The sequence below is a fragment of the Polistes canadensis genome, unplaced genomic scaffold (assembly GCF_001313835.1).
Source record: "Polistes canadensis isolate GaletaPanama2010 unplaced genomic scaffold, ASM131383v1 scaffold_235, whole genome shotgun sequence".
In the NCBI taxonomy this organism is placed as follows: Eukaryota; Metazoa; Arthropoda; class Insecta; order Hymenoptera; family Vespidae; genus Polistes; species Polistes canadensis.
Window position 1 is genome coordinate 215,636 of NW_014569782.1, and position 11,844 is coordinate 227,479.

Here is an 11,844-nt window from a genome sequence, read left to right on the forward strand (position 1 = left end):
AAAAAAAAAAAAAAAAAAAAAAAAAAAACAAAAAAGATAGAACTAGATACTCAGCGTGAATCACCATGTAACAACATCCCTTTGACTTCAACCCTCTTTGATATAGCAAACAATCGGTAAGAGAAAAGACGAAAAATAAAAAGAAAAAGAAAAAGATGAAGAAGCTCCTGCGCATCTTTCCTTCAATGAGAGATTTATATTTTTTTTTTTATTTCTATTCTCTTGATATTTTTTCTTTCTCTCTCTCTCTATATATATGTATGTATGTGTGTAGAGTAACGTATTATGTGTAATAGTATGAGAAATGGTTTCGTGCTGGTACCTCGTTAATTCCTTCTTTGGAAACGTTTTCGTCGTTTCTGCTACGTAAGAAGAAGTGGGCAAAAAAAAAAAAAAAGGGGCCGCCATTTTTTTGGGTTTCTATTCTTTTCTTTTTTTGTTATTTAAGATCTCTCTCTCTCTCTCTCTCTCTCTACCTGCTTTTTTGTTTCTTTCTTTCTTTCTTTCTTTCTTTCATTCATTCATTCATTCAAGGTAAAATAGCGTTACGTGGTAATGTTCTTTTTTTGCTTCTTATTTTGTAACTTTGAAAGAACTTTTTTACAACAGATGGAATTATATATTTTTTTAAGGTGAATGCGTGAGTGCGTTCTTTATTTATCTATTAATTAATTTATTATTATTATTATTATTTATTATATACTATTAATTAATTTTCAGAATCAAATATTTGTTAACTCTAAGGAGATTACTCTATGATATTATTTATTAAAATATCAATTACGAAAAATATCAATACTTTTATAATATAACACATATATATATATATATATATATATTATATATGTATTATTATATATACATAATATACGTTCAAAGTTTTTTCTTCTCGTGTTTCTATATTTTTCTTTTACAATTATTTTTTATCGTAAAGATTTCGAAGTCAAGGCTGAATAATACTCGAACAACTTTGACTTCATGCAACTTTTCCATTATTCACATCTTTTTAACGTTTACGCACTTTTTTCCCTTATTTCTTCTCTTGTTTTTTTTTTCTTTTCTCCCCCCTCTAGCTCTGTCTCTCTCTACGCGCAATTATCCCTCTTATGTATGCATGTATGTAGTATAATAGTTCGAGGAATAATCGATTATCGTCTTCGAAATAGGACGCACATAGATCGATTATTTCTCTCGAGTGTCGCGCGCTCGTAGAAAAAAAAAAAAGAAAGAAAGAGAGAGAGAGTCTACTCGACACCGTTAAAAAAATGAAGGACTTTTCTTCTCTTCTTCGATGTGCTTCGATCACGGTAAAAAAGAAAAGAAAAAGAAAAAGGTAGACAATAGATGCAATGTCTGCACCCCAACGCGTATCCAATTTGTATGCGTACGTATGGATTATAATGTACCCCTAATTTATAAATTTGTTTTTTTTTCGGGAGGGGTGAAGGGGGGAGGGAGAGGGGTGAAATTTTATCTCTCTTTTTGTTTTCGCACCTAATCGATCACAAGTAAAAGTAAGTTTTGATCGATAACATTAATTTAATTATATATATTAGGGTGGTCCTTAACAGGGGTGTTTTCAAATTTCTTGACTCCCAGGGGCTGAAAAGCTTCCAAATCTATAAAAAAAAATTCTCTGAAAATTTGAGCTCTTAATATCAACTCTAAGATAGTCCGCATTCCAACCTAAGTTTCTTATGGAAATAATATGAGAGAATTTATTTAGAATTATATTATTAAGGAATAAGAAATTTTTTAATTTATTTAAAAATCACATATATTAATCACAATTCTACGGATAACATTATATTTGCTTATTTTCGATCATAAATAAAAATTTTACAAGAAATATTTAATATATTTTTAATATATAATTATTTACTTAATAATCATACTTAATGATATTAATAGTTACATCAAAATTAAACTTTTAAGCTCAAATAACTTGTAAACTAATAGATTTAGCGAAAAATTATAAGAGACCTTTTTTGTAGAGCGTTAAATTTTCCATGAAAATATGTATGATTCATCATAATAGATCTATTTATTCCTGAATAATAAAATTCTAAATAACGAAGGAAATTTCTCTCATATTATTTCCATAAGAAACTTAAGTTGGAATGCGGACTATCTTAGAGTTGATATTAAAAGCTCAAATTTTCAGAGAATTTTTTTTTTATAGATTTGGAAGCTTTTGGGAGCCAAGAAATTTGAAAACACTCATGTTAAGGACCACCCTAATATATATATATATTTCTTGTTACGTCGTGTGTGTTTGTGTAAGTAGAAATGTTAGAGAGATAAATGATATTAAATAAATATAAGATAAAATTTCTCTAACGAATTTCAAACACACAGCAAACGATTATTGACATAATCATTATCTATATACGTAAAATATATTCACAAAATTATACACATATATCGTGCATAGTTGAAATTTCCATCCTGGTTTTCTCTCTTTCTCTCTCTCTCGTATTTATACGAACATTTGAGAAGTACCGTATGCGTTTAAACGAGTTACCAACGTCGAACCCTATATGTTCACCCAAAGTTACGAACCGTGAATTTAACTCCGTGCAAACTCGAATTTTCTTCCCTTTTGGCCCAAACGATCCAGACGATTTTCTCTGTTTTATGATTATATACATACACACACACACACACGTATCACTATATATTTATATTATACTTATATATAAAAAAAAGAAAAAGAATAATTTTCTTTAGAAAGTTTTCTGTAAATAATTTGCAAATAATCGCAACGTATGTTTCATCGATCTGATAATAAAATAATGTATGTTATTTTTCGTACATAATTGTAAGAAATTCAACAACTATGCATTAACATGGGTAATATTTCAGGTATGTACGTTTATATGTATATATGTGTATACGTATGCATGTTAAATTTTAAATTCTTTCGAGGAATATATTGCAACAGTATAAATTTATGCGTACCCGATATTTAAATACTCTAATACATCTCAATAATATAATACATTTCAATATCATATTAATCGATGCATGCACAAGATATTGCAAAAGTTTTTCAATGATTTTTTTAGGGTTTGTTCATAATTGTATATATAAATAAAAATAAATAAAAAAAAAAAAGTGTACGAAGCAAAAACTTTTGAATCCGCGATCTAGAAAATTCGTGGATTTAAGTTGAAAAGTTTAGATACCACCTTGTATATTAACTTATATCCCTAGCATATTACTTTATATCCTTAAGGACTTTGAAAATAGTGTTCGGACCGTTCACATAACTTTTTTCCCCGTCTTCTGTATTTTCCTATTCCGAATTCCCTGAAATTTACTTTTCCCGTACGTGTGTGTGTTACGGATGAGTTATTTTTAAATCGTAGTACCTCAACTAGGTTTTATATATATTCGAGATAGGTATGAAAATATCATCTTATACTTAAAATGATCTCCTTCTCGATATTCAAAATATTCGATGAGAAAAATGACGAATTAGGTTGAACCTAAATTCAATATCTTTACGAATTACAATGCGTAGAACAAATTGTAAATTTTTGAAGAATATCACATTTGTTTTTTTCCTTATCGTACATAAATAATATATGTAATATAAATAAATATAAATATTCGCGGCAATAAAACAAATAAAACGTCGATCGAAATTTATTTAAACGTATTTGTCTATACTTTTTTTTAGTAACGAACAATTGTTTAAAAATAGGCCAGAAAAGAAAAGAAAAGAAAATTAAGGAATAAAAAAAAAGAAAGCACGAACTGTCGTACCCGGTCACGCGAAAAATCGTAAATTTGACTTCCATTAAATCGTAAAAACACTTAATTATATGTAAAAACATAGAAAGAATATTTTAAAGGAGCGTGCAGTAATAATAATCTAGATAATTTTAAGCTTTTTTTCCATAATGGGCTTCTATACAGTATGCAACCCTCGAGAACATTATACGTATTAACGTATATAACGTTGTAACTGGTTAATCTCGGTGAAAAGAGAAAAAAAAAAAAAAAAGAAAAAGAAAAAAAAACTAATAATGTGCAAATAAAAGAAACGATCTCTCTTTGCATATTTGCATAATATTTGCATAATTTTACATCGGTTAACGTGAGCTAATTTATTTATTATTGTTGAATAAAGCTACCATTAAAATAATAATAATAATAATAATAATAATAATAATAATATTAATCGTCGTACTCGTAATTGCAGCAACAGCAGCAACATTCCTATCAAATGACAACGATTACGGACGCACTTTTTTATTATTTGCATACAAATTATTTCTAAATGTAAATCTATGTGTGTCTCGATGTATGTGATTAAAAAAAAAAAAAAAAAACAAATGTTATCATATTAAAATCTATGATAATAATTTATATTCGCGTAAATCTATAACGTTAATTAATATTCAATTGAATACACACACACACACGTGTGCATAATTTTCCTTATTAATATGATTAATAATTGAAAAAAAAGTACACGTGCATATACATACGCGATCAAAAACGTAATAATAATAATAATAATAATGACATAAGAGAGAATACAGTAATAAAATATATAATTTGTTTAAACGAAATAGAATTCGATTACGTTAGAATATAACGTGAAAAATGATTGAAGATCCATCAGAAATGTTAGACGAATTACTGAAATTGATGTGAACCATGGAACCCCGACTCTATACACACACACATATATATATATATACAGATTCAAATGTATACATAGAAAATGAAACGCACGCATATCAATAGGTTATATATATTCATGAATAAATTCTATAGAAAAATTGTTCGTAATCGAGGACGCGTTCGATCGAGGAGGTGTCAACATCTTCGAAACCTTGGTGAAACAATTTTTGGTCCTTTCGAGAAATTCACAAACGCGTGGGTATTTTCCCTCCTGCATCTTATTCCCTTCCCTTCCCTTCCCTTTCCTTCCCACCTTCGAGACTCCTACGCGAACATATTCCATGTGTGTGTGTTGTTCCAATTCTATTCGGAAAATAAGATCCCTTCGAATTCGAATATATACGAGTGAAACATTCGGTTAGTCGTAAATTGCACGAAAGACAACCCAAAAAAAAAAAAGAAAAAATGAAAGAAATCTTATATTGCGCGTTAAATTTATTTCCCCTTTATTTTTTTTTTTGTTTACCCCTCGATAAACAAAAGGTTGATTACTCGTAACGTTATTTTTTCTATCTATAAAATATTTCTCTTTACGTTTATATATATATATACTTTTACAATTTCGAATTAATTTTCAATCGTGTAACGAGACGTTATTACAATTCGTCGACAATTATATTTCAATCAATATAAATATATTGATAGATAAAAAAAAAGAAAGAAAAAAAAGAAAAACTTGTTACGAGTTTCTATCGATAGGTAACACGTTTTACACGCATTACACACGTGTTAAATGTGTGCCTTGGTAGCCAGCCCACTTTCAGTAGCTTAGAAAAAAATAAATCCTTTTTACCGATAAAGGTGCACGCAACGTAATTATCGACCAAGTATAAGGTGATGCTTATCGTTCAGGCGTATACAATGCATACTTACGAATATATAATAGATTATTATTATTATTATTATTATTAATGATAAAATTTAACAGGGAACTTGGACATGAAAGAAGTAGAACTTAGTTTGATTTAGTTGGACGTTTCGTCCCTTTATTGGGACTTCTTCAGCAACTTAATCTTTACAGTTTTGTTGAAGAACTTAAATAATAACAATCAATTTAACGAAGTTTAGATGTTTTGTGTTTTGAATATTAATAAAAAGAAAAATGTATGTCTACTCAATGAAAAAAGACGCTGAACTGTAAAGATTAAGTTGCTGAAGAAGTCCCAATAAAGGGACGAAACGTCCAACTAAATCAAACTAAGTTCTACTTCTTTCATGTCCAAGTTCCCTGTTAAATTTTATCATTAAAAAATTGTAATTTTTGGACGAGAGAAATACTAAATAAATTATTATTATTGTTTTAGAAAATTATTTTCAATTATCATTTCTAATTAAACTATCGATTGGATTTTCTTTTTCTTTTTACGTTATACCATTTAATAAATATTAATAAACAAATAAATTTGTTACGTACAAATGTAAAAAGTAATACTTGAAATATTATTTTTATTTGAAATTAATCTGATATTAATTATATTAACGAGAGAGACGATAATCGGCAAAATCGTAACGACGATTTAGTTACGCAATAATTAATCAACGTAATATCATTTTCCTGACTTAATTAAAGATCTATTTTAGTAAATCTCTTCTCTCTCTCACTCCCAAATACAAAACGCGTTACCTAATGGTATCATACGTATAATTTGTTACTATCTATGAATTATTATTTACACATAATAACACGATCGTGTCCTGCATACGAATGGTTACGACTGTTATTGCGTATGACAGTTGACGCCACTGCGAATGACATATTTCCAGATGTGGGTACTATTATATTACTATACTACTACTATTACTACTACTATTGGACCCAACTCAAATTCAAACTATACATTTTTATTTATTATTCAATGCTTTCAAGGTTATTCAACTCTTTTCTTTCTTTCTTTTTTTTTTTGTGGGTTTCGTTTTTTATTACCGTATAGTATAAATTTGTATCACCGATTCGAATGCTTGAAATAAAAATAATACGCGAATAAAAATAGAGACAAATAAAATCAAATATTTTGATATAAATTTTATTGGTGAATTATTTTTCAAACGATACAAACGAATATAAGTATTCGTAAAATAAAATTGTTTATATAAATGAATATATATATTGATTCATTTGAAAGATTGAATTTTCAGATGAGAAACGTTTAGCAAACGTGTATTTATTTTACTTTGTTACATTTTATTAGAAAATAGAACAAAAATTTATCCACTTTTATGTTTTTCCTATCCTCAATCTCTTTCTACTACTTTATTCATTTTATTGTCTTAGACGTAGCCGTTGTTGCTATTGCTTTATTCTCGTTTCCAAGTTAAGTGGAAAAACAAATCCAAATAATGACAATGGTTATCGTATTTGCGATGGACATGGAAAGACAAATAGCCTAAGTCTTATAACTATCCAATTAGACTAACTGAACGTGTAATACGTCATAGCTATTGTTACCTCAGAAACGATGGCCCCGATTATTCGATTGAATATACTTCCATTTTCCCTGACTATACAATTTTAGTATATATTATATATACTGGGTGTCTCCTAACTCATCTAAAAATATTAAATATTTTTTCAGCAAATTTGTTCTGTCTGTTTGTGTATGCGTTTCAATTGATTTATTATTAAATGAAAAATTCTTTCTTCCTTTTAGTTATTTTTGTGTTTGTTTTATTAATATAAAATTTACTATACGCAATGTGTTTAGTGAACCGCGTCCAATGAAATTTTTTTTTAATCGATAACAAATTGTAACGTTTCGATTAAATGTTTTCTCATCAATGAATTGTAATACTATTTCATTGATTGTGGGTACGCGAATTGTTCGTTTAATTAATAATTCGTTTTGTGTATATAAAATACTTCAATTAAATTTTCACGTTTATTTATTCATTTGTTACAATTACCATTGATTGTAAAACTTGATCGTTAATTAATAACGCGAATGCAATTACGTTATTTTACCTTTTTTTCTTTTATATCAAATTAATTGAAAAAATACGTGCTTGTCATATGAAATAACAAATCTAACTATTGATTCAACAAACATTTAGAAAAATCATATTAACACAAGTACCAATCCTAAATACTCTTCTAACATTTTATCTGTGATTTCAATAAGTATAATAATTAAAAATGATTTGACGTTAGATAAAGAATGATTTTACATATTTCATTGTCTCGATGAAAATTAGGAACGAAAAAAAAAAAGAGAAATCAAACGACGGGATAAACCGTGCACCCTTTTGTTATTCCACGAACAAGAAGAGGAAGAAGAACAAGAAGAAGAAGAAGAAGAAGATGAAGAAGAAGATGATAGAGTACTGACAATGAGATAGAAAGAAATGAAAAAGAAAAAGAAATAAAGAGAAAGAGAAAGAAAGAAAGAAAGAAAGAAAGAAAGAGAGAAGAGGGTTTCTGTGAAAAAAAGGAGGCCATGAAAAATTAAGATTTTCATTAGGTCGTGCAAACCCCCGGAAGAAAATTTTTCAAAGAGTACGACGACACAGAAGAAAAACGAAGGAAGGAATGGAACAATCATTGACAGTAAAAGATTCTTCTATTTTTAAAAGATACTTTTCTTTCATCTTTGTCATCTTCTATCTCATTAAAAATCGATTTACGAGACCGATAAACGATCATTCATTTTCATTTCTATTTCTATCTACAAATGAAACGTTTAAGAATGTTTTTTTTCTTCTTCTTCTTCTTCTTCTCTTTCATTCCGTCTCTGGTTTTCTTTTAATAATATTTTATTAAATTTTATCTTATAATATAATTTATAATCTATTCTCGATTTTATATATAACTCTATAATATATATATATTAAATCTATTTTTTACTTTCGAATTTTTTCACGTTAAACGATTATGCGAACAATAAACGAGGATATATATTAAAATATATACTTGAAGTTTTTTTTCTTTCAAATATATCTTTTAAACTATCGAATCGCGTGTGTTACTATAATCGAACACTAAAAGAAGAAATAATTTATATGGGAAACTCATCGACACGAGCACCATCATAAATCAAAAAGAAAAGGGTACGAATGAAATTAATTAGGGTTTTATTGTTTTTCTACCGTGAAAAACTTCTATGAAAATCTTCGTCGACCAATCGTCAGTCTGGGATATATATATATATAAAAAAGAAAATAAATTAACGATTAAGTTAATAGAAAAATGAAAAATGGTGTGAAAGAAATGTAAAAAAAAAAAAGAATGAAATCTTTACATTTTCTTATCTATTTACCAAGTTAATTGGAGTCTCATTAATCTAAGACAAACTGAAATGAGATTCTACGGGAAAATAAAATTTTTTCTTTATTTTTATCATATTCTTTTTTTTTTTTCTTTTTTCAATATTCGAGATCCTCTTTCATTCGTAATTAATTAATCCTTTATATCATCATAATATTTTAATATTGTATATTTATCTTTTTTAGATGCAACATAATATCAATAACAAAATTCTAATTAAAAATAATCAAAAACAAAATTTCTATTGTAAAAGATAGAAAAAAGGAAAAGAAAATCCAATATGTTTTTCTACACGGTGGTAAGAAAAATGTTTAAATTACGTTAACGAGCAAATGAATTGTTTTCGTAAAATTTTACAATTTTATCCCAATTTTTGGAAAATATTAAAATCGAAATACCTTCGTACTTGTGGCAGGATAAGTTGGGATGTTCCTTTGCAAGCTTCGACGCAAGTTCTTCGCAATTTTCTTATTTTTTCTCTTAATTCTGGACAATCACGTGGTTGACCGACGTTTATCAAAAGATCTCGAAATTGCGCTACTTGACTGTTTATATCCTGAATTTGCTGAAATTAAAAAACAAACGGTACAAAAATTCATACGAACACAATTGATTGATACTCGATCACGAAAAAAATGATCTCTTAAGATTATAATAAAACATAAACGTACGATTTACGATTCATTTCTTTGATTTTATACGATATATTTCATAAAAACGTAATAATTTAATTATTAAAAGGTAAGATATAAAATAAAAATACATTTTGTATCTGAAATTTCAAATCGATATATTACGTTTAATAATTTCGTGAACACTTTCTGTATCTCTTTCTTTTCGAATAAAAATTTGACTTAACGATCATCACGAATCATAAATCAAACGTTACAAACAAATTAGGTGAAGTGGGAGGGAGTTGGGAGTAGAATTATTGAAGTAAAAAAAAAAAAAAAAAAAAAATAGAAAAAGAGGAAAATAACGTAGGGCAAGAAAAGGGAAAGGTAGAGAGAGAGAGAGAGAGAGAGAGAGAGGAAATTTGAAAATCGATTTACCAGAAAAACTGCCTTCTCAGATTTATCGGATTTATCGTCGTGGCATTTGCTCGTCGATGCTGTTGGAGACTCCGTCATTATCTGATCTTCTTACGGACTAGTTCTTCTCCGATCGTCGTAAGACTTAACAAGCTTTATCCACGTCATCTCCGTAAAAAGGAAAACATAAAATATCCTCTCGCAAAAAAATGATACACAAATAGAAACGAACGATTGAACGAATAGAAACGATTTAACTAAGATGATCAAAATTCAACGTTAAATCAAACGTCTTTCACAATATTTATTTCGAATATTTTCATCGATCACTATGATGCAACTATATTTTTTCATTTCTCCATGTTTAATTATTTCTTTTCATTTTATTTTCTTTTTTATCGAAATAACAACAACAACAACAACAACAACAATAATAATAACAACGTCAACACCAACAATAACAACAACAACAGCAATTATTAATCGTCAAGAAAGGAATTAAACTTTTCGTTCCATGTTTGTCAAAGGTTTTTTTTTTTAATCGAACATAGAAAAATAGAAAAAGAATGATAGATAATAATAAAGATATGAAATATGAAATTAATCAAAGAAAAATTGTTCGTAGATTATTCGTGTACATAATATTGAACGTTCAAACAAAAATCAACGAAAGAAATTATAATTATAATGAATAATAAAATAGAAAAAAGAAAAGACTGTATATCGACGCTTTGACAATGTGTGTGTGTGTATTAGGGTTGTTTTAGGCACGATTAGAAAATAGATTTAGTCCGTCGCTACGTTCTCCAATGATTAGAATTTCTTCGCGAACGTGAACATGATAAAAATGACGAACCGAAAAAGGCCGTTGACAAATCCATTTGAAATTATTTTATTACATACATATGTTTCTCTAACGTAAATTATTTTTTTTTCTTTTTACGTTCACTAATTCTCGTTGTTGTTTTTATCATAGGAAAAAAAAAAAAGAAAAAAAACGAAAAGTAATTTTTCACGATTTATCTCTCGTCTCACTTTTTTCTCTTTCCTTTTTTCTTTCTTTCTTCTTTCCTTATCCCTCATCGTCGGTATTTCGATAATAAACGCATTGATATCATCGATATCTTTTTATTATCGATATCAAAAATCATTTCCAACGATACTCGCATATTTATCAACGTTAATTATTTTTTTTTTTTTTTTATATCTTCTCTTCCTTAAATTTTCATATATTCGTTTGATAAAATATTTTAACGAAACATTCAAAATCCTACGTGTCTCTTATTATTATTATTTTGAATTATTTTTCTCGTTTTTTCTTCTTCTATTCTTCTTCTTCTTCTCCTTCTTCTTCTTCTTTCTCAATTTCTATTTATTAATCAAAATAATAAATGAAATCTCACGTGATCGATATATTTATACTTCAAACAACGAAACACGATATTTTACAATTCCATTTTCGTTAATTCATAGGTTCGTGCAACATATTATTATTATTATTATTATTATGTCGGATTCTATATTTTTCTTTTGTTGTTCTTTTAAAACATTTGTCGTTGATTTGATGATGATACGCGCGAAGTGATCGCAGTCGAAGGAACACGCGACAAACTGAAGCGTGGCTTTTCACCCTCGAGCTTTTTACCCTTGCGCATCCTCTTTACCACCCCACCCCACTCCTCCCCACCCCCTCTGCCCTCTGCGCAAACCACTTTAACAGCGCATGTCTGACTCTAACCCGATATATACTACTGTCGCGCCGCGATTTCCACGACTCCCCACCACCCCTCTCTTGTACACTCTTTTACTTTCTCGTTTACGCTATGATCGAGTTTATATTATAAAAATAGTAGCATC

At 28.1% G+C, this 11,844-nt stretch overlaps 1 protein-coding gene across 1 annotated transcript in view; it reads right to left on the bottom strand.

Annotated features, from left to right (window-relative positions):
* Positions 1–11,552, bottom strand: part of LOC106790412 — a gene marked incomplete at its 5' end in the record, with an annotated part of 15,668 nt that extends 4,116 nt beyond the window's left edge. Inside the window, 2 exon segments of the mRNA XM_014755275.1 lie at positions 9,355–9,521; positions 10,009–11,552. Coding sequence (XP_014610761.1) covers positions 9,355–9,521; positions 10,009–10,086 — 245 coding nt within the window.
* Positions 11,553–11,844: the final 292 nt, after the last annotated feature.